Consider the following 24,156-nt stretch of genomic DNA (forward strand, 5'->3'; position numbering starts at 1 on the left):
ATGATGGTAACGTTTACACAACGTCAATGTACTAATGACACTGAACTCTACCCTTAAAAGTGGTTAAGACTGTGATTTTGGGGATTTCCCTGGTGGTCCAGCTGTAAAGACTCTGTGCTTCCACTGCAGGGGCACTAAGATTCTGCATGCCACATGGCCAAAAGTAAAAAATAAAAGATTATGATTTTTTAATGCTATGTGTATTTTACCACATACACACAAAAAATCCAAGTAACAGTGACATGACATCGAATTTTATATTTGCTCCAACTCCTACCAGCTCAGGTCTAATAGGGCCCAGTTACACTTCAAGGGTAAAAAAATAAACCACAATTGTTGGTCCTGAAGCCCAGCAATGGAAAGTAGAAATGTAAAAGAGGAAAAAAGGCCATAGGAACAGAAATGGAACATCAGCCTTACTAGGTCAAAGGACAATCTGTAGGACTATTAACTTCTTGGGTCAAAAGTCAGGAAAGACTAACAGAATCTAGTCTCAGTTTTTCAGGGTGCCTGCAAGGTCAAAACTGTGTCATAATAATTCCACAACATTATTTGCCTTTTTGCTCTTGTTGTCTCCTGAGTACACAGTGGAGATTTCTGAGTCCACATACACACACACAATATAGCAATATAGAAAATGCAGAAACAGATATAAGAAACCAGGTGTCTAGTATTAAGTTATAAAATTAAAACATTTGCCAAAATGTAAAACAATGTCACTTGTCTCATTACATTTTTTTCAAAAATAGTTATTTTTCATTAAACTTATTATGTTAATGTGGAATGGGCTGTTATTATTTTAGAATTAATTAATAAATATTTTAAAACTGCCTCAGCTTTCATTTCTAATACAGTAATTATCTATAGATATAACCCTCGTAAACAAAAGCTCTTAGGGTCCTCAATAATATTTTAGTGTTAACAAGGTCCTGAAAGCAAAAAGTTCTGAGAATTGCTATCACCTTCCCTGATGTTCTCCCAGCTCCATCTTTATATTTAAGCATCACAACCTTAATAACTACTCCAGAATATCAACAGCACACGTGTTTCTGTGTCAGATCACATTAGGTTTGAATCCTAACTCTTTATTTACACATCTTTACTAGATGTGTAACTTTGAGCCAGTCATTGTTTCTCTCTTTTTTAAAATAATTTATTTATTTTTGGCTGTGCTGGATCTTTGCTGCTGTGCAGGCTTTTCTCTAGTTGCAGCAAGCGGGGGCTATTATCCAGCTGCAGTGTGCAGGCTTCTCTTTGTGGTGGCTTCTCATGTTGCAGAGCACGGGCTCCAGGGCGCACAGGCTTCAGCAGCTGCGGCACAAGGGCTCAGTAGTTGCGCATCCCAGACTCTAGAGTGCAAGCTCAATAGCTGTGGTACACAGGCTTAGCTGCACTGCAGCACGTCTGTCCAGACCAGGGATCAAACCTGCGTCTCCTGCGCTGGCAAGTGGATTCTATACCAATGAGCCACCAAGGAAGCCCTGAGCCATTCATTGTTAACCAAGCCTCAGTTTCTTCATCTATAAGGTGAGATGATAACTACCACACAAATTGGTTTGAGGATCAAGTAAAACAGCCTATGTAAAGTACTTGGCATATGACAAGAATTCAACAAGACATGAAAATGATAACAGTGAATACTCATATAGCGCTGACTCTAAGCCAGGCACTATTCTAGGTGCTTTACATGAACACTTTCAACCCTCGTTATCTCTCTATGAGATACTACTATCATCATCCCTTTTTAGAACTGAGGAAACTGAAGCTCAGCAGTTACTTCCAAAGGACACACAGCTCCAGCTTGGGAATTTAAGTTCTTAACCCTCATGCTCCCTCTACACTGTGTTTCGGGACTTCCCTCATAGCTCAGTTGGTAAAGAATCCACCTGCAATGCAGGAGACCCCAGTTCGATTCCTGGGTCAGGAAGATCCGCTGGAGAAGGGATAGGCTACCCACTCCAGTATTCTTGGGCTTCCCTTGCAGCTCAGCTGGTAAAGAATCTGCCCGCAATGTGGGAGACCTGGATCGATCCCTGGGTTGGGAAGATCCTCTGGAGAAGGGAAAGGCTACCCACTCCAGTATTCTGGCCTGAAGAATTCCATGGACCATACAGTCCCTGGGGTCCCAAAGAGTCAGACACAACTGAGTGACTTTCACTTTCACACTGTGTTTTAATAATTTATTGGCATTATTTTCTCCCTGCAGCCCTGAGTTCACCTGGGTACTAGCATAACCACCAATACTCTGCAAATTCCTTTCAAACGACAAACCTTACCATTTTCTCACCTTCTAAAGAAAGCACCATAACATATCCATCAAACTCTGAGACTCCAGAACACTGCAAATTTACCATATAACTCTGCAACATTTCTGCTATCAAATTTAATAAGCTCCCTCTTTCCTAGGTTTCTGCTAACTCTGGCTTACCAGAACTAACAGAGCAGAGCCCTATCAGTCCTCTAGGAGAGCCAGTTCAGCTGGAAAGACAGAATTAGCAACCCTAGCTCTGCCAAGATAGCTTGGCCTAAGCACAAAACCAACTTCAGGTTGAAGGCAAAACTGAAATATCTCAAGCCAGGGAGCAATTGCTAACACCAAGTTGCCCGCAAAGTGCCCCAAATGACCTAGAGAAACACAATCAGCCCACACAAGGCAAAAGCTATTTGTTTGAAAATGGCTGCTTAAAATCTGGCACCTTCCAGTGGATAAAAGATGATATAGGTGAAGATGTGGGGGAAACAAGGACCAATAGATTGTCTACAGAAATGCAAAATGAATTTTGAAATATACAGACATATTAAACCTTTATGTTTCATACCTTAAATTAATACAATATTATATGTCAATGACATCCCAATGGGCTTCCCTGGTGGCTCAGATGGTAAAGAATCTGTCCGCAATGAAGGCGACCCAGGTTCAATCCCTGAAGCTGGAAAGATCCCCTGGAGAAAGAAATGGCAATCCACTCCAGTATTCTTGCCTGGAGAATTCCATGGACAGTGGAGCCTGGCAGGTTACAGTCCATGGGGTCACAAAGAGTCAGACCCGACTGAGCAACTAACACACACTTTTTGACATCTCAATAAAACAGGAAAAAATGAAAGAAAGAAACAGGACAAGGTCTATGTAGACCAATCTGACAGTATATATAAAAACTTTAAATGTACCCAGACCAGGGGACTTCCCTAGCAGTCCAACAGCTAAGACTCCCCATGTAAGGGGTCCAGGTTTGTTCCCTGGTGAGGGAACAAGATCCCACATGCCACAGTTAAAGATCCTGCATGATACTACTAAGACCTGGCACAGCCAAATAAATTAATAGACAAATATTTTCTTAAAAAATGTTCTCAGACTGGATCCTGTCCTAGAGGGGAATAAAACACTTCAAAGAACATTATTGGACAAAATTGATTGAACCCACCACATCCCCTGCAGCGGAAGGTGAATTCTAAACCACTGGACCATCAGGGAAGTCCTCTTTAAAAGATTTTTAAGACAATAGGTTGGGGCTTCCCTGGTGGTCCATTGGCTAAGAATCTGCCTTGCAGTGCAATGGTTTGACCCCTGGTCGGGGAAGATCCCACATGCTACAGAGCAACAAAGCCTGTGCACCACTACTGAGCGCAAGCTCTGGAGCCCATGAGCTGCAACAACTGAGCCCAAGCACTGCAACTATTGAAGCCTGCACGCCAACAGCCTGTGCTCCACAAGAGAAAAGCCACCGCAATGAGAAGCCCGTGAACTGCAATGAAGAGCAGCCCCCAGTCACTGCAACTAGAGAAAGCCCAAGTGCAGCAACGAAGGGCCACGCCACCACAGCCAAAATATAAAGAAATCTTTTTAAAAAAGACAATAGGTTATACATATTAGTAAATTGGTATGGAATTATGGAACACATTTTTCCTATTTAAACAATGAAATAAACAGAACTACAACCAGGAGAAGTAGGTTTATGTCAACTAGTCTGGAAAGCAAAATCACCACTAATAAAAGCACTTCTGTGAAAAAAAGATGAACTGCAATAAAAGTGAAGGAGGAAACAAAGACAGAATATGCCAATCCCTCTGCAGGTAGTCACTCATAAGATGTCAATAATTAGCCATTTGTGGGTTTCCATACATTATCTCCATTGTCACAGAAAGTCTGCAAAACAGGTATTATCACCCTTTTCAGAATCTTTCAGTAACTTGTTCAGTCATAAACCTGGCAAAGCTAGAATCTGAAAGGAGGTCCATCTGATACCCAACCCCAGACAATTTTCAGGCTGTCACAATGTTTCTAGAAGTAAAACAAAAAGTTCCCATTCTCTGAGTGCAGCTATGGGGCCTATTGTGCATACAGAGAAAATTTAGATATTATTAGCCAAGGAATTCCTGTTCTGCAATTTCAGAAGCTCTTCACAGAATTGCGGCGGGATACGACAACCCTGAAATCTGCATTCTAGTATTATACTGACATATTTAATAGTCTAAGAGCCAAATATCTTACAGATGCCAGGGAAGAAGTTATATAACAAAACTGTATCTAGAGTTCCTCTCCTAACTACTTACATTTCCTTCAGATGCCTTATTTCTTGAAGAGTTTGAGAAGCAAGTTCTTGTAGCTTTTCTGGGGCAAAACTATCACTTACTGCTTTTTGAAATACTTCATGAAGAACTGTACCAATCAGCATTTGGCGTGTGGCTGGATCAGAGCTCTATTAAAAAAAAGTCATACAAACATTTTATTTCACAACATATCAATGGACATGATCCTATATTTATTACCTAACATGTTGAACTAGCATAGCCAAAGCGCACTGGTGAGACAAATGCCAAAATATTAAACAATTCTTTTCTGGTGAGTGAAATTATAGGTGGCTTTCACTTTCTTCAACTTAGAATTACCTGAATTATTTTATGATTAAGATATTTTTCAAATCACTGCATTTCCATTTTGAAAGAATTAAAAATAACCTATATGGAAAAAGTTCAATATATTCTAAAATATTAATATTTAACATAATTTGTCTCTAATTTCACTTTATAATAAACCCACATAGAATAGTCAATAGAGGCATAGCTTATAAACTCATGTGAGTAAAATACTCAAACACAAAATAAACTCAGACCAGAGATTTTTTTTTTTGGTGGCACTGCCCAGCTGTGGGATCCTAGTTCCCCAACCCGGGCTGAACCCAGGCCCCAGCAGTGAAAGTATCGAGTCTTTACCATTGGACCACCAGGGAATTCCCTACAGCAGAGATTTTGATAAGCTCTTGACACTCAAAAACTATTTTTCAATGAACTCTTTTATTAGCCTGGATCTTCCCCTTGAAACTATCAAAAAACAAGATTAAGTCCACCAAAACACCCATCAGTAATTTAAAAAATTAACTTACAGAGGAATTCCCTGTACTAATTTTTTAAGTTCTATGTGAGTCTAAAATTATTTCAAAATAAAGCTTTAAAAGATTAAGGTATGCAGGTCTGCTTTATAATATGCAGTTAAAACAGAAGTTAATAGTAACCACCCACCCAACAGCTGAAGAAAACAACCAATTAAAAAAAAAAACTACAAATAAGTGATAACTAAGACTATTAGAAAATCTACTTAGGTATTGTTCCTTCTTTTTCTCTTTTTGTTTAGCTGTATTTTATTTTCTATATACATACAAACTGTATAAAGAATACCCTAAGAGAAAGAAAAAACTTAACAATTAAAAACCCAAGTTCTTCAAAAAATAATGGCATTGAAAGGGAGTGGGTGAAAAGCAGAATACAGATTAAATAAACTATGAGATACATCAACCAAATACAATACAAAGACCTCATTTGCATACTGATGCTAACAAACTGAATAAAAACATTTTTGACAAAAGACATTAAGAGATAAACTGAGAATTAGATTAACTTAAGGAATTACTGGTAATTTTATCAGGTATGATAAAGATATTGTACTTATATGTTTTTTAAATCCTCAGCTTTAATTTGCAAAATAGAGTTTTAAGTTGCAAAATACAAAGCCTTTAAGAACAACAAAATGGGTACATAGGAGTTTATAACAACCATCTCTTTGTGTATGTTTGAAAATTTCCATTATAATATCTTTAAAAGAGACTGTCATATTTACTTTCACTGAGAATCACATGAAGCCAAGTTTAGAAATACCCAGATGTATTAAATTAAAAATCTTATCACTTAAATTATTTATCTTATTTTTAGAATTGCTTATTTTATTAAATAAGATTCAAAGGATTCTTAGGGTACTGGCCTTGACTCCTAGCCTTGCCATCTACTAGCTACAGCAACTCTGGACAAGTCACTTAACTTCTCTGAGCCTGATGTTCCTTGTCTGTAAAATGTAAAATGCAGCTGATTAATACCATCTACTCACAAGATTGTTAGGAGGATTAAGTAAGAGTGTAAAAGTGCTCTGTAAACTCTTAAGACCCTGTAGAAACATTGGCTGTTAATATTCACCCTGAATGTTTCACTCAGGACAGCTCTTCTCATGCATCGAATACTACTGGCTATGCTTGTGCCAGAAATCAGCATGTCGGGATATAGAATCAAATATCCAAAATCTTCATCTATTATCCAAGTATCGGATATGCAGTCTCCCTCCAAATGAATGATGTCCCCTGGCTCTACTGGTACAGAGCACCTAAAAATAAGGTACACAAAATTTAGATTCCTACATTTAAACATGTTAAGGGGCTTTAAAAATAAACAAATATTTTATGTAAAGAAATAATTTCTAAATCTTGGGGTCTTGCATCACCTACTGCAAAAACTATCAAGTCATTAATAGTGTAACATATAGCTCCAAGTATGGATGAGGTTGTTATAATAATAATTCTCTCATTCTTAATGATTCTCTCATTCTGTAAAACTTATGTCTACAGCTTCTGTAAGTCCTGAGGCATGATGTCAAACCCAATATACCAAGAACAAAATCATATTTATCTAGTTAAAACCATCAAAGTTGCAGCCTAGACAAAGTCAGACCTTCACCTCTGCATCTCCCCCTCACCCCTCACATACCATATATTGCTTGAGTAGCGAAATCTAGAGTCTAAGGATGTTCTTATGACTAATTTTGCCCTTAGTGAGAACTAAACAAGTTTTTAAGCTGCAATCCCAGAAAGTACTGGGAAATAGGAAGTAGTAATTTAATAAGTCCCCTTGTACTTGATTTTCAAATGACAATGAAAATCAAGTTTTGGAATAAGAGACCTGAGATGCACAATTTTTGCAGATTTAATCTGAGTTCATATCTATTCTCTTTATTAACAATTAAATTATTGCAACATCCACACAAGCCCACATGTTAGTTTTTAAGACAGTATCCTTAAGCTTCTGCCACATCATTGCTCAAAGTCACAAAAAATTACCAGTCATTCCTAAGGATACACAGTTCTTTATATTCTAGCGACTGGGAAGCAGTGATGATTAGGTGCTTTTCATGGTTTCCTTCTTCAATCTGTACAATATCGACTGCTAATACAAGGTATCGGTTATCCATTCCTCTGCTCAGAACTGTCTTAGAAAAGGAAGCTTCCACCTTCTTCTTCTGGAATCTAAAGCATAACACGTACAAAACCACTGTAGCACAAGCATGAAATTAGAAGCCATCCAATCTCCTTTATCTACAAACCTTCTAGGTTTCTTCTGGAAAGCTTATCACATGATCACTGGCTAAAAGAGGTAAAAATTAAGAGAGCAAGGGCATAGCAGAATTCCTATTACAGGAAAAAAAAAAAAAAAAAAACTTCCAGAAAGTGAAAGAAAGTGAAGTCGCTCAGTTGTGTCGGACTCTCTGCGACCCTATGGACTGTAGCCTACCAGGCTCCTCCATCCATGGGATCTTCCAGGCAAGAATACTACAGTAGGTTGCCATTTCCTTCTCCAGGGGATCTTCCCCACCCAGGGATGGAACCCAGGTCTCCCGCATTGCAGGCAGATGCTTTACCTTCTGGGCCACCAGGGAAGCCCCACTTCCCAGAAGGAATGCCATTTAAAACGTTCATGATATGAATTTTTCAAAATATAAGCTCTATGAGGAGTTCTTTGGGACATCTATGATTATAAGGGAGAATGATAAATTGAAAAATATTAAACAACAAATTCCTACCACTGGTGCAAGCCTTCCCAAAGTACAAGTAAAAGGAAATGTCTAGGACACTATCCTTTTGAACATAAAAGATGTCTGTTATGGGAAAATGTAGTATGGGCGGTTTGTTGGAAGTCCTACAGTGAGTTTCATTATTATATTAACATTTCAATTAGGCGAGTACTTAGACATTTAGTCCAACCTACTATTTAATGCAGGAAATCCTATAAAATTCCATTGGGGATCAACTAGCTCATGCTTTGTAGAGAAAGCAAGCTTAATACCTGTCACATTAACCATTCTTCATAGAATAATTCAGAAATTTCTTATTTCTAATGGGAAAGTCAATTTCACAATTATTTTGTAACCGCTTCATTCACCTACCCCACGTACCCACGGGCCATGAATTTCCCAAAATCAGCTGGAACGCTTTAAGGATCTACCAAAAGGTATTGCTGATCAAAACCCAAAGCGCAAAGAACCGTCAACAATAATTAGCCTCATTATCATTATTACTACGATGGACGTGAGTCTCAGTGAACTCCGGGAGTTGGTACTGGACAGGGAGGCCTGGCATGCTGCGATTCATGGGGTCGCAAAGAGTCGGACACGACTGAGCGACTGATCTGATCTGATCTTATCTGATCATTACTACTGACAGAAATTCTACACTATGCTTGCGGGTCAAGTTTCCCCAATCATTTAAGCCGACTTGAGAGTACAGACTTCTCCCTGGATAACTTTCTTCCCCTAAACTTCAAGAAAAGGACCTAGCAGTTGCAATTTCCTTTCCTGAAGACATGTAAGGTAGCTGAGACTCCCCAAATTCAGGAAAGAGGTTAAGAATGAACCTATGGAGGAGGAAAAGTATTCAAGCTCTGGCTCGGGCTTGGCCCCAGAGAAAGGCTGCGAAGCGGACCCCAGCTCCGGAAGTTCGTTGGGAACTCCGGGACGTGAGCTCGGTCACTGTGCTCGGAGCCCGGGTCCGAGGAGGCGTGGATGCAGCCTCTTCCGCTCCTTTCTTTTCAAATCTCCCGCTATACTCCCAGGCCCACCCCCCGCTCCGCTCACAGCTCCGCAGGCGGCTCAGCCTCCTGCCAGAAACTCTTCTCCATTAGCAGCTCCAGTTCGTCCACTCGCTCCATTCTGGCCGCCGAAATCGCAAACCACCGCCGGGTAAATTCAGGGGAACCCCGGGGCAACAACAGTGGCGGGGAAAAGGAGAGCGAGTCCACGAGGTGCCGTGCGCATGCGCTGACCAGCAGCGGTCCTAAGAGACATGCGCAGGCAGCTCCTCCAGCGCCAGGTGAGTAGCTCGAGGAGAGTCGCACCTGGGGAACCAAGAGCCGGAAGGCGCCTTTGCTCCTTTGCCTTAGGGTTTGGAAAACTGGGAGTCTTCGTAATCTGGCCCATTCTAAATACTTCCGCCCTTTCTCTAGACTCGCCGACCCATGTGTCCAACACAGGCACTTAGAATGAATGAACTATTTGCTGTTGTCCAAACTCAGGCTTCCCTTGTTTGAATCTGGAAATTTTCACTCTTTGGAAAAACAAAAAAACAAAAAACCTCTCCTCCTTTTTTTCCCCTGGAAAACTCAGTTGAGAAAATGCAAACTGTCAGATGAGAACTTCCTCATCATGCCATGGCTAAATCTATCTGTTCCCTGTTTTATAACCTTTTTCCATTTTTTTCAGTAATGCCTCCTATCCGTGGACAGTCCCTCCACTTGTACAGTAGGATCCCAAGCACTCTTACATTGTGTGTGTGTGTTTGTGTATGGGATCCCAAGCACTCTTACACTGTGTGTGTGTGTGATCCCAAGCACTCTTACATTGTGTGTGTGTGTGTGATTCCAAGCACTCTTACATTGTGTGTGTGTGTGTGTGTTTGTGTATGGGATCCCAAGCACTCTTACACTGTGTGTGTGTGATCCCAAGCACTCTTACATCGTGTGTATGTGTGTGTATGTGATCCCAAGCACTCTTACACTGTGTGTGTGTGTGATTCCAAGCACTCTTACATTGTGTGTATGTGTGTGTGTGTGTATGTGTGTGTATGTGATCCTAAGCACTCTTACATTGTGCGTGTGTAAGAGATCCCAAGCACTCTGACATTGTGTGTGTGTGTGTGTATGTGTGTGTATGTGATCCTAAGCACTCTTACATTGTGTGTGTAGGAGATACCAAGCACTCTTACATTGTGTGTGTGTGTGTGTGTGTATGTGATCCTAAGCACTCTTACATTGTGTGTGTGTAGGAGATCCCAAGCACTCTTACATTGTGTGTGTGTGTGTGTGTGTATGTGATCCTAAGCACTCTTACATTGTGTGTGTGTAGGAGATCCCAAGCACTCTTACACTGTGTGTGTGTGTGTGTGTGTGTGTGTGTGTGTTCAGTCATGTCCAACTCGTTGTGACACCGTGGACTGTAGCCTACCAGGCTCCTCTTGTCCGTGGAATTCAGGCAAAAATACTAGAGTGGATTGCCATTTTCCTCCTCCAGGGTATCTTCCAGCCTAGGTATCAAACCCCTGTCTTTTGAGTCTACTGCATTGGTATGCAGGTTCTTTATCACTAGAGCCACCTTACATTCTCTAGGGCATTCTACTCTGTCATCAGTTTGGCCCTCATTATCAGATAGCTCCCAGGCTTGTCATGTGACCCAGCACCTCCCATCCTGAAACAGTTACCTTGATGGAACTTAGTCTCTTAGCCACCTTCCTGAGGAAACCTGCTTTAAAGAATTTTTTATCAAGCCTGTATCTAATTTCAACTCCTATTCACTTTTCTTTTACTTTTATTTTTTAATTTTTGAATTAAAACTCCATTTCTTTGCATACACAATTAAAAACCACCTTTAGCAGATGAATGGATAAGAAAGCTGTGGTACATATACACAATAGAGTATTACTCAGCCATTAAAAAGAATACATTTGAATTAGTTCTAATGAGGTGGATGAAACTGGAGCCTATTATACAGAGTGAAGTAAGCCAGAAAGAAAAACACCAATACAGTATACTAAGGCATATATATGGAATTTAGAAAGACGGTAACGATAACTCTGTATGCGAGAGAGCAAAAGAGACACAGATGCATAGAACAGTCTTTTGGACTCTGTGGGAGAGGGAGAGGGTGGGATGATTTGGGAGAATGGCATTGAAACATGTATAATATCATATGAGAAACTAATCGCCACTCCAGGTTCAATGCATGATACAGGATGCTTGGGGCTGGTGCACCTGGATGACCCAGAGGGATGGTACAGGGAGGAAGGTGGGAGGGGGGTTCAGGATGGAGTTGTATGTGACTCTTAGCGACGCCATGGACTGCGGCCTACCACGCTGCTCCGTCCATGGGGTTTTCCAGGCAAGAGTACTGGAGTGGGGTGCCATTGCCTTCTCCGTCTTCTTGTATTAGCACCTTATAATAAATGCTGCACTTTCCTTCACCACAACACAGTGTCAGTGGCTCTACTGCACAGGTGAGTAGACCCAAGTTCAGTTCAGTAACAAGATCTTTAGCTATGCATAAGTTTTAATCTATATCAAGACTCATTTATCCATTTTTCATCTATGCTTTTCACTTTCTGTGACCTAAGGAATCTTTGCCAACTCCTAGGAAGTAAAGTAATGCTCAAAATTCTCCAAGCCAAGCTTCAGCAATACATGAACTGTGAACTTCCAGATATTCAAGCTGGTTTTAGAAAAGGCAGAGGAACCAGAGATCAAATTGCCAACATCTGCTGGATCATCAAAAAAGCAAGAGAGTTCCAGAAGAACATCTATTTCTGCTTTATTGACTATACCAAAGCCTTTGACTGTGTGGATCACAATAAACTGTGGAAAATTCTGAAAGAGATGGGAATACCAGACCACCTGACCTGCCTCTTGAGAAACCTATATGCAGGTCAGGAAGCAACAGTTAGAACTGATCATGAAACAACAGACTGGTTCCAAATAGGAAAAGGAGTACGTCAAGGCTGTATATTGTCACCCTGCTTATTTAACTTCTATCAGAGTACATCATGAGAAACGCTGGGCTGGAGGAAGCACAAGCTGGAATCAAGATTGCCGGGAGAAATATCGATAACCTCAGCTATGCAGATGATACCACCCTTATGGCAGAAAGTGAAGAGGAACTAAAAACCTTCTTGATGAAAGTGAAAGAGGAGAGTGAAAAAGTTGGCTTGAAGCGCAACACTCAGAAAACTAAGATCATGGCATCTGGTCCCATCACTTCATGGCAAATAGGGAAACAGTGGAAACAGTGTCAGACTTTATTTTTCTGGGCTCCAAAATCACTGCAGATGGTGACTGCAGCCATGAAATTAAAAGACACTTACTCCTTGGAAGAAAAGTTATGACCAACCTAGATAAGCAGAGACATTACTTTGCCAACAAAGGTCCGTCTAGTCAAGGCTATGGTTTTTCCATTGGTCATGTATGGATGTGAGAGTTGGACTGTGAAGAAAGCTGAATGCCAAAGAATTGATGATTTTGAACTGTGGTGTTGGGGAAGACTCTTGAGAGTCCCTTGGACTGCAAGGAGTTCCACCCAGTCCATTCTAAAGGAGATCAGTCCTGGGTGTTCATTGGAAGGAATGATGCTAAAGCTGAAACTCCAGTACTTTGGCCACCTCATGCAAAGAGTTGACTCATTGGAAAAGACTCTGATGCTGGGAGGGATTGGGGGCAGGAGGAAAAGGGGACGACAGAGGATGAGATGGCTGGATGGGATCACTGACTTGATGGGCGTGAGTTTGACTGAACTCTGGGAGTTGGTGATGGACAGGGAGGCCTGGCGTGCATGGGGTGCAAAGAGTCGGACATGACTCAGTGACTGAACTGAACTGAGGAAGTAAAGATATTCTCCTTTGTTTTCTTCTTGAAATTCACCATTTTATTCGTTTAGGTCTATGATCCATCTCAAATTAATTTTTGTGTGTGGTATGAGGTAGAGAATGAGTCATGTTCTCCCCCGACTCCATTTCCCCACAACCATGTATATATCCAGTTTTCCCAGTAGCACCTGCTGAAAAGACTTCTCATCACCCACTGGATTGTTCTGGCACCTTGTTGAAGAAAAAAATTAAATTAAGTGCAGGTCCATTTCTGACTCTCAGTTCTGTTCTTCTGATGTTTGTCAATCCTTGTGTCTGCACCCCATTGTCACGATTACTACAGCTGTAGAGTAAGTCATACAGACAGGTACTTTGTTATTTATAAGATTGCTTTGGGCATTCTGCTGCTGCTGCTAAGTCACTTCAGTTGTGTCCGACTCTGTGCGACCCCACAGACGGCAGCCCACCAGGCTCCTCTGTCCCTGGGATTCTCCAGGCAAGAATAATGGAGTGGGTTGCCATTTCCTTCTCCAATGCATGCATGCATGGATGCTAAGTTGCTTCAGTCGTGTCCGACTCTGTGCGACCCTATGGACAGCAGCCCAACAGGCTCCTCTGTCCATGGGATTTTCTAGGCAAGAATACTGGAGTGGGTTGCCATTTCCTCCTCCATTGGACATTCTAGGTCCTTTAAATTTTTATACAAACTTTAGAATGAGTTTGTATAAAAATTGAATTGTATAAAAATTTGTACACAGTATAAAAATTGTGAGTTTCTACAAAAAGCCTATTAGAAGTATGATTGAGATTGCATTAGACTTAAAAATCGATTTGAGAATTGATTTCTTTAAAATATAGAGACCTCTAACTCATAAACCTGGTTTATCTCTCTATTTATATAGATTTTCTTTAATGTCTCTTAGCAACATCTTGTAATTATCAATGTAAAACTCTTGTATACTAATATTTTATTAAATTTAAATATTTTATATTTTTATGCTACTTTAAATGGGATTGTTTTTCAATTGCTTCCTGCTAGTATATAAAAAGTTTTTAAAATTTACCTTATATCCTGAGACCTTGCTAGTAATTGCGAGAAGTTGCTAACAGTAGTTCATTAAGACTTTCTATGTAAATAATCATGTCATCTACAAATAGAGGAAGTTCTACTTCTTCCTCTGATCTTTGTTTTTAACTTCATTTACTTAAGTGAAGTGAAGCGCTCAGTCGTGTCCAACTTTTTGTCACCTCATGGACTGTAGCCTACCAGGCTCCTTGGTCCATGACTTTCCAGGCAAGAATACCGGAGTGGGTTGCCATTTCCTTCTCCATCATTTACTTAAGTTCACTGGTTAAACAGAAGTTCTGACACTGGGCATCTTTGCCTTCTACTGATCTCAGGGGGAAAACATTTAATATTTCAGCATTAAATATGATGCTAGCTGTAGGCTTTCCATGAATACCTGCTATGATTATCTAATCTATGTAAAAAAAAATCATTTTAAAAATTTATTTAATCTTTTGGCCAAGCCGTGCCAAGCCATACTGCCAATCCCAGTATGTGGGATCTTGGATCCCCAACCAGGGATTGAACTCATACCTCCTGCATTGGCAGCATGGAGTCTTAACCACTGAACCACCAAACAACCATTTTTTTAGCATATGAATTTTCATTTTGGGCAGGATTTTGTGAGGAAAGCTTTTATTTGTCCATGAAGCATCATCAGGAAGCTGAGTGATCGACTTTGAAGATGCCTTACTCAAATGGCTGGCAAGTTGAGGCCAGCCTCTACAGGGACTGCCTAGCTTCCTCACAACATGCTGAGTAGCAGCAAACAGGGTTGGAGTAGACACAAGGCAGATGGATTTACAGGGCTGTATAAGATCTAGTAATGATTTTGTCTTTTATTCTAAATGCAATGGGAAGCCCTGGAAGGTTTTCAGCAGGGGAATAAAATTGCCTGATTATGGGGTTTTGTTGTTGTTGTTGTTTTAAGGGATTTATGTTTATTTATTTATGGTGGCTCTGAATCTTCATTGCTGCACACAGGCTTTCTATAGTTGCGGCAAGTGGGGGATACTCTCTAGCTGCGGTGCCTGGGCTTCTCACTGCAGTGGTTTCTCTTGTTGCAGAGCACGAGCTCAAGGTGCTCAAGGACTTTCCGTAGTTGCAGCTCACGGGCTCATAGTCGTGGCTCACAGGCCCCAGAACACAGGCTCAGTTAATTGTGGCTTAGTTGTCCCATGGCATGTGGTATCCTCCAGGACCAGGACTGAACCTGTGTCCCCTGAACTTGCAGGCAGGCTCTTCACCACTGGGCTACCAGGGAAGCCCCTGCCTGATTATATTTTTACAAAGATCACTCTACTCTATCAGCAATTATTTGTACTTAGAAACAGAAATTAACAAAAAATTCAGACAATGGAGAAAATTCAAAAGACTCCAGCTAAACCAGTAACTAAAAAGAACATAAATTACCAATCTCAAGAATGGGGAAAACAACAAAGGCACTTTCCAAAAACTGTAATCATTCGATTAATTGATTTGTATTTCTTGACATATTAGAGTTTTACCTGAATAGGAAGGATACTAGTGTGCTGAAGGATACTAGTGTGTCTACTAGCATCGTGTCTAATAGACTAAGCTGCAGATTCAGACTGGCTGAATCTGAACCGTAGATCCACCACTTATTGTGTGAACCTGGACAAGTTACTTTATCTCCCTGGGTCTCAATCATCCCAACTGTAAAAAAGGAGTATTTAATAGTACCATTCTTATCAGTATTGTTGCAGGAACAGAGTTAAGGCATCTGAAGTGCTTAAAATAAGCAACAGAACACAGTAAATCCTCAGGAAATATACATGACTCATCATTTGTCATTGATTCCTACTGCCTAACAGTGTCTGATATTCAAAGCATTGATCTGAGGAAGTGTTTAAATATATGGTTGCTATATAAGTGTGTCAGATATCATCGGCCCATTCTGCAAGGTGATGAATTATTCATGTAATATAGGTTTTATTATTTGCCATTCATCCTGGCTCAAATTAGCAGCAAGACATCTCTGTGGGGAAAAAAAAAACCCAAAAAACTTTCTAAATTGTTCTTTCTCTGCACTAGTAGTACCTCATTTCTTCCTACTAGAACATTTTCTCCAAAAACAGGGACCAAACCTTCCTTTAGCTCATCAGTAAACATCACTGAACAACTATTATGGTGCCATACACTGTGCTCCTTAAAAGGAGATGAAGGGATGACTCTGCCCATGAGAGAACCAACTAGGAGAACATAAGTAAACACGCAGTAACCAAAAAGTGTGGTACATACCCCGCCAGTGTAATACCCAGAGATAGATGCTATTGGGAATCCAAACCACACTGTAAGGACTGCTGAGAGACATCTCAAGGTATGCCCACAAAATGCTGACATAATCCCTGGCACACAATGGGTGCTGAATAAATGAATGTTGAGTACCCGGGGGGAAAATGGGATAAGACATTACTATATATATGTGTGTGTGTGTGTGTGTGTACATATATATATATCACCACTAAACTTTCAATCTCCACACAGGCCACCATTAAGAGCTAGGAAGGGTACATCACTCATCGATCCCTAGACAAAATCACTGTCCCATTCCATAGACCAGAGGGCTGTACCCACCAAAAGGCAAGAAAAGAATTGCAATGGCAATCAAAACAGACATAGTCGATCTTCAAATGCAAGATAATCTATCAAGATTCACTTTGAGTTATCAATCTGAAATAAATTAGATATAAATACTGTCATTATTTCAAGTATTCTTCCAGTCTGACCACTTATGTTTGTTTATGCTTCAATAGTGTAAATAGTTAAAAGAGAGGAGTAATTGTTGAGATATGAATAAAACTTATTTTTAATAACCTAGGTACTCTGTAACAGATATAGAATGCAAATTTTTATTTAAAAAAATATTTGCAGTCCTCCTTTATTGATAACATAACTGAGATACTTATTTTATACATTTAAATTATCTTGAGATTTGATAACAGTATTTAGCTACAGTGTAGCCCACAAATGAAAATATACAAAATAGTTTTAGGAACACATGTACACCTGTGGGTATGCTTATAAATCATACAAAGATAAACATTATTGTAAAATAAAGACTTTGAAAATGAAACCAGTTCATATAATTTAACCAAGATATGACAAGAAATCTTTATGCAAAAAAAAAAAAAAATTGAAACAGAAATAACACTTTCAACTTAGTTTTCTAATGCCTTAAAAATCATATTAATTCTACAAATTGCTATTTTGGAGGATAGAACTATAACTGTTCCCCTCTCATTTTTTGTCATGCTTACAATAAAACATAAAAAAGTACTCTGAACCTAATAAATGGAATTCTTACATTTTAAACCATTATACTATAAAGGATAGCAATTCAGATCATGTTTTACATTTCTACTTAAGTTTATATTGCACTAAAATTATTTTATGTGGAAGAACTAGTTGATGTGTCATAACATAATACCTCGGAAACATTCTTCAACATTCACATCTATATTAATGGATATTTCACAGTCCACTTAAATAAATTTTCTAACATACACCAAATCATCTAACAAAAACAAATCTATAATGCTAATTTGTTTTGAGAGCAAAGATACTCAATATTTACTATTACTGCCCTTGGAAATACAGTGAAATTTAAAAACATACTTAAATCACTCAGAAACTGGTAATGACATTTGAGCAAGACCTGAAAATTCGTGACTTACTGATGAGTGTCTACATGGCTACTTTTTAAATACAATATTTATCAAAAATGAAGAGAAAAAGTGTTTGTCCTTCTATCCAGTGGAGCAGAATTATGAGAAGAGACATATGAATAATACTTCAATGCTGGCTTCTAACCTATGTTTCATATAACTTAAAATGTCAGTTCTCATCATTCTGCTATAATATAACCAAGCCTGTTTATTATAATAACAAAAACCAATGTTACAGTCTTTGAAAATCATGATTATAATTAAAAGCTTGGAATAGCATAATAAAACTAATGGCAACCTCTTGAATTCATTTCAAGTTAGTTCTACTTTCAAATAACACTTTAAAATGGTTTCCAATAACCTTACTGATTAACCAGCATCAGCTTAGGAATTTTTTTTTTTGCAATGTTCTAAAATATAACTACTGGCATCAAAAAGTATAGTAAGCACTTTTGATTTGTGATGAATAGAAAAATCAAGTACTAAAATACCAGTGGTTCCTGTGACAGGGTAAATATCCCCCTTCAAGTAATGTTCTCCCCCAAATTAAATTAACATTTTATTTTTCCCTCTGAGAGTTTATAAAGGAAAAGAAATCATGATTTTTTTAATTGAGGTGAAAAAACTGCTTCATAAGTTCATATGTTGTAAAAGCCACTGCCTGAGAAGGAACGCAGCGAATGTAATTAAGAGATAAACCACGATATAATCCTTTTCGAATTCCATGGTGTCCATAGACATACTTCATAGTCTCTCGCATGGTACTGAAAGAGAAAGATAAAATGGTGACACCTTTATGCCCAGTCATGAACAGACAACTTCAGAATCATAACAGCATTTTTTTAAAAGAAGCTAAAATTCCATCTTGAGTAGCTTTTGGAAAGCAAGTGTTAAAACAAGCTAAAAATTCACAATAAAACAGCAATTCATTCCGAACAAGATCAAAGCATTAGGCATAGAATTTTGGGGTTCATTAATACAATATATTTTGCCTGTATTATGTCTGTGACATTTACTAGCAACACAATTTCGTAATAATATTTGAAATACTAATGTAGTCTTTTTAAAGGATATATGAACAGTTGCCCTTTAAGCTCTCATTTCTGCTCAAGTTGTATGCTATAATGAGCAGATGTTATAGAACTAAAGCTTGAAGGACTGTCTTTCAGATTTCAGCAATGAAGACTTTCTTGTTTCAGTGTTCTTTCCTTTCAAACCAACATTTTGGGCTTTGTCTTTCTCTTTCAATATGCAATGTGGACTGAAATCTTCAAAAAAAATCTTTTGGGTGAATAAAGGCAACTCAAGTTCCTGAATAAATATTCTGCTCTTTCCCTGAGGGACAACACGTCACCAAACAGAATGATTCGAAAGTTATAAATTATAGAAAATTCTATAATGCTATGCTATGCAATAGTGTTAGCCACTAGCCGTATGTGGCTACTGAGTACATGAAACTCAGTGGCAAATCCAAAACTGAGATGTGCCGTGCGTGTAAAATACCCCCTGGACTTCAAATATGTAGTATTTTTTTTAAGGGATTAAAAATATAAATAAATAAATTAAAACGATGTAAAATAAGAAGACAAAGTGGTAAATTTTATATATATTGGTTTAAATAAAATATTTTAAAACAATGTCATCTGTTTCTTTTAATACTTTTTAAATGTGGTTACCAAAAAAATTTAAATTACATATGTGATTCACATAATATTTCTACTTAACAGAGCTGCTCTAAAATGACTTTTTTTCTTTGCTTCATGCCTTGCTGGATTTAAGTTCCCCAATCAGGGAACCTAGGCCCCCACAGTGAAACTCCGAGTCCTAACCACTGGACTGTCAGGGAATTCCTTAAAATAAAATTTTAATAGGAGGATTGAAAGTGAAAGTGTTAGTTGCTCAGTCATGTCCTACTCTTTGCAACCCCATGGACTGTAGCCTTCCAGGCTCCTCTGCCTGGAATTGCCATGGAATTCTCCAGGCAAGAATACTGGAGCTGGAGTGGGTAGCCAGTTCCTTCTCCAGAGGATTTCCCCAACCCAGGGATTGAACCCGAGTCTCCTGCATTGCAGGCAAATTCTTTACCATCTGAGCCACCAGGGAAACCCAATAGGAAGATTAGGACCTGATTAGATTCTTATAAAGTTAACCAAAGCACAGTATGGGAGATAAAATTAAATCTCTAGACTACTTGTGAGATCACAGTCCTATCTCCCTACTTATTTTACACATTACATTTCCTAAAGAAATTGAACAATGACAAATGCAGAACTTACAGGCACTTTTCAAATTCTGGAAGAACAGTTCCTAACTGCATTCGCCGACGTGTTACATCAAATGGGTAGCTAAAAGAAGAAAAAGACAGAAGGACTTAAAAACGATTTTTAATTTTCTACTCAGCAACTATTGAATACAAAGTCCCATGTATGCTAGGAAATAATGTGTTCCTATTCTCTGATTGTTTTGTCTAACCTGGGAGTCAGGATATAGGCACATGAATAAAACCAAATAACAAAACCGAGGTCTCTTTGCCCTTTGCAGAAGTGGTTCTCTTGGGTTTAGTGATTCTTCTCTTTCATCACCCAATGTCAAATTCTATTTATTTCCCAAAGGAAAGTGAAATGCCACTTCCTGAAGAAATAAACTGAGTACTTTCCGTTGCTGTAACCCTAAGACAGGGTTTCTTAACTTTGTCACTACTGCCATTTGGGTTGGACAATTCTCAGTTGTGGGGGCTGTCTTGGGCAGTAGGATGTGTAGGTACATCTCTGGCTTCTGCCCAATAGCTGCCCATAGCACATCCCCAACTGTAACAACCAAAAATGTCTCCAGACAATCCACTAGAGGCAAAACCACCCCCAGTTAAGAATCACTACCCTAAGAGTATTCAGCAAGTGCCCTTGTATACAGTAGGCCAACAAAAATTCTCCTTAAGGGCTAAAATTAACAATACAAATGGATTGTATTTAGAGGACAGAGGTAATTTTATGTGGAAAGATTGCCTGGTTCTGTAACTCTGTATGGTGGGACAAATGTTAACTAGACTCACTGTCACGATCATTTTGCCATATATACAAGTATCAAATCATTATGTTATACACCAGAAAGTAATATAATATGTCAATTATACCTCAACTTACAAACTTTTAGGTTGTCTAAAATGAAATATACAAAAGTAATCTCTTTGAAATAAGACTCAGGTCATTTTTTTTATTATATTTTTAGGGCTAATATTGACTACTTAGGTCCTGTGCTAAGCAAGACAAAGTATATTATCTCATCCCATCTTTACATATTTGTATGAGACAGGTACTCTTATCTCAATGTTAAGAAAATTGAGTCTTAGAGACATTTTCCCTACCATAAAACTGCTTTCTACTTTCCTATTCAAAGCTCTCATTCATATATATATATATATATATATATATAAATATAAAAGTGAAAGTCGCTCAGTCAGGCCCAACTCTTTGCGATCCCATGGACTATACACTCCATGGAGTTCTCTAGGCCAGAATACTGGAGTGGGTAGCCTTTCCCTTCTCCAGGGGATTTTCCCAACCCAGGGATTGAGCTCAGGTCTCCCGTATGGCAGGTGGATTCTTTACCAGCTGAGCCACACATGTTATAAATACATATATAATATACACATAGTGATATATGAGAAAAATAAGTATATACTTCTATATACACTTAAATTTACTATGCAATAGTCATAATTAAAAAACCATCCATATACCAACCAAACAGCTTAAGAAATAACATTAGTAATAGATGAAGTGCGTTATACATCTCAATAGCATCTCCATGAATTACCAATCTTTTTTTTTTTTTTTTGACCCTGCCTCAAGGCTTGCAGGATCTTGGTTTCCCAACCAGGGAATAAACTTATGCCCCCTGCAGTGAAAGTGAAGACGTCCAACCACTGGACTCCCAGGGAATTCCCCTCCATGAATTATCTTTAAAAAAAAAATCATTTATTTATTTCGCTGTGCCGGATCTTAGTTGCAGTGCATGGGATCTTCAACCTTTGTTGCAGGATCTTTAGTTGGGACATGAGAACTCTCAGTTGCAGCACATGGGATCTAGTTTCCTGATCAGAGATCAAACCTGGGCACCTGCCAGATCAGTCTCATGAACTATCGTTTAATGGGAGGTGGAGAGATGAAAAAATTTTGTGGGGAATAAAGGGACCTAAACCTCAACCTGAACAATTCAGTCTCTAAGCAGAAGATGTGTCTGGGTAGAAGAAATTGACAAATAGGGAGAAAGTAAAGAGACAAAGTACAAGGATCTGAACGAGGGAAGTAACAATGGGAAAGAAAGAAAACATTCCAGGCAATGTTCTTACGTAAAATATTGCAAAACTGTTTGGATATGTGCAGTGTGAAAAATGATTTCAAGGTATTATCAGGACTATAAGATTAATGGTTATCAATAACAATAGGAAAGTTGGGGGCTAAGGACAGGCATGAAAAAGAAAACAAGAAAGTAGTATATGAATTATGGAGTTTGCACTGACGACAGAAGTCCAGGTAGAAACATTAAAGAGGTTACCAGAGGGAACCGGTATGAAGATTTCAATAGAATTAGTTATCTATACAGAGGCTGACCTTTGAATCCTTAAAGATAGATGAGCTACTCTAGATATTTACAGGAAGAGCAAAGGACTAAAGTCTGGCAAGGTCTTAACAGTATCAGCACAGATAGGGAGGAGGAGGAAAACAGGAATCAGCAAGATACCTGAAAAGGGAAAGGTGGGAGGATGATGGCCAAGAGAGGGCACTGTTTACAAAAATCAAGGAAACAAAACAATTAGAAAGAGGATAAAGGAACTGAGAAGAGCCACTGCATCTGTAAGAGTCAATGCGTGTAGAATACAAAGAGAAGTGGAAAAGAGAAGACAGATTTTAAGGCTCTAAATTGGAAGTAAATAATAAAGAAAAGGGCAGTAAAACCAAGAAGAGAATACAGAATAGCTAGAGGTGAGCATTCTCTCCAAATGAACAAGGTTCCACAGCTACATTTCTAAAAGTAAACTATATTTTTTTTCTTTACCTTCAACCTAGTCTGCTTCTACAAAGTATACTGAGTCTGCTTTCACAAAAGTAATCCTTAATCATAAAATTCAATGAACACCTTACCTTTCAGTACTTATCCTACTTTGACTTTTCTTTTCTCCATTGGATACTATTTTTTTTTGAGCCTTTGTGACTCTAGTACTTCCTGTTGTCTTCCTGTTTTTCAGGATACTCCTCAGTCACAGAAATCTTTCCTTCTTCCTGTTCCTGAAATGTTTCTGCCTCATAGTATTCCAGCCTCATTTTATCTCATCTATCCAATCTCTCTTGGTCTACAGAAATTCTTAGAAGCCACCTTTCCATTACACTTTCCACCTAATTTATCTATGTCCCTAACTGGTTATTGTTTAGTCGCTAAGCCATGTACGACTCTTTTGTGACCCAGTGGACTGGAACCCGTCAGGATTCTCTGTCCACGGGATTTCCCAGGCGAGAATACTAGAGTAGGTTGCCATTTCTTTCTCCAGGGGGCCTTCCTGATCCAGGGATGGATCCTGGGTCTCCAGCTTAGCAGGTAGATTCTTTACCACTGAGCCTCCTGGGAAGTCCCATGTCCCTAATACAACTTATATTAATATAAAGTTCCCTTGGTTGCTACTGTCTCAATAAGAGTATTAGCTTCTTGAGGCAACAGTTTTGTTCTTCCATTAGTGAAAATCCCAATGCTTAGCATAGTTTCTGGCACAAAGCAGGTCTTTAAGATTTACTGCAAGAAAAGTTGTGCCTACACACACACATATATACACATACTCGATAAATGGCTCAGATTTCTGAAACCTCATATGGGCAAATTCATAAGAAAACATGGCTGAAGACTATACTCAGTGTTTCCTTCTAGCTTTCCTTTTCCCTTCTTTTAAAATCCACAGAAATTGAGTAGGTTCAAACTAATTTGGTCAATTTGGCACAAAGTTATTTATAATATGCTTTAAGGGCAGGTACATTGGAAAGATGTATTAAATTAATATTTATATTTTTCAAGGGATCCTGTTTTTAATAATCTATTAGAAAAAAATAAAATAACTAACCAATGCTAAAAATCAGGCTTGGATAAACGTATTTGACTTCAGTTGATTAGAAACTTACGATATTGTCTGTGCTATTGCTCCAGCAACACCTCCACAAAGTAAGTTTATGTGAGTTTTCAAAACTAAGACATTAGGATTGTCTGATGAAGGTCTGCCAAGAAGGGTGGGAGCATAGGAAAGCCCAACACTCTTTAAGGTACCAAAAGTAAAAAATGAAACACCTGAAAGACAAAATATAAATTCACCACGATGCTTAACAGAATGTAAGCTGTGAGAAGACACCATTCTTACATAATAACCAATTAACTCAAGGAACTAACTATGCATTTCCTGATTTCAGATATTTGGCTTATTCTAAGA

The 24,156-nt window shown here is 38.8% G+C and overlaps 2 protein-coding genes across 8 annotated transcripts in view; both read right to left on the bottom strand.

Annotated features, from left to right (window-relative positions):
* DNA2 (DNA replication helicase/nuclease 2) overlaps positions 1-9,490 on the bottom strand; it is a 38,770-nt gene extending 29,280 nt beyond the window's left edge. The window contains exons 1-4 of one of the 2 annotated variants that reach the window (XM_055591211.1): positions 9,167-9,410; positions 7,377-7,562; positions 6,463-6,646; positions 4,552-4,697 (exon numbers count right to left, since the gene is read on the bottom strand). In XM_055591211.1, the coding sequence (XP_055447186.1) occupies positions 4,552-4,697; positions 6,463-6,646; positions 7,377-7,562; positions 9,167-9,240 (590 nt within the window). In that variant the 5' untranslated portion in view covers positions 9,241-9,410. Of the gene's footprint in view, positions 1-4,551; positions 4,698-6,462; positions 6,647-7,376; positions 7,563-9,166 lie in introns of both variants that reach the window. The other variant, XM_055591215.1, reaches the window with a different exon arrangement.
* A 7,381-nt stretch (positions 9,491-16,871) lies between these two features.
* The window catches only part of SLC25A16 (solute carrier family 25 member 16), a 30,877-nt gene continuing 23,592 nt past the window's right edge, over positions 16,872-24,156 (bottom strand). For 5 of the 6 annotated variants that reach the window (XM_055591265.1, XM_055591245.1, XM_055591228.1 and 2 more), the window contains 3 exons: positions 23,855-24,017; positions 19,967-20,035; positions 16,872-18,454 (listed from right to left, as the gene is read on the bottom strand). In XM_055591265.1, coding sequence (XP_055447240.1) covers positions 18,298-18,454; positions 19,967-20,035; positions 23,855-24,017 — 389 coding nt within the window. In that variant the 3' untranslated portion in view covers positions 16,872-18,297. Of the gene's footprint in view, positions 18,483-19,966; positions 20,036-23,854; positions 24,018-24,156 lie in introns of all 6 variants that reach the window. The other variant, XM_055591273.1, reaches the window with a different exon arrangement.

The sequence above is a fragment of the Bubalus kerabau genome, chromosome 1 (genome assembly GCF_029407905.1).
Source record: "Bubalus kerabau isolate K-KA32 ecotype Philippines breed swamp buffalo chromosome 1, PCC_UOA_SB_1v2, whole genome shotgun sequence".
NCBI lineage: Eukaryota > Metazoa > Chordata > Mammalia > Artiodactyla > Bovidae > Bubalus > Bubalus kerabau.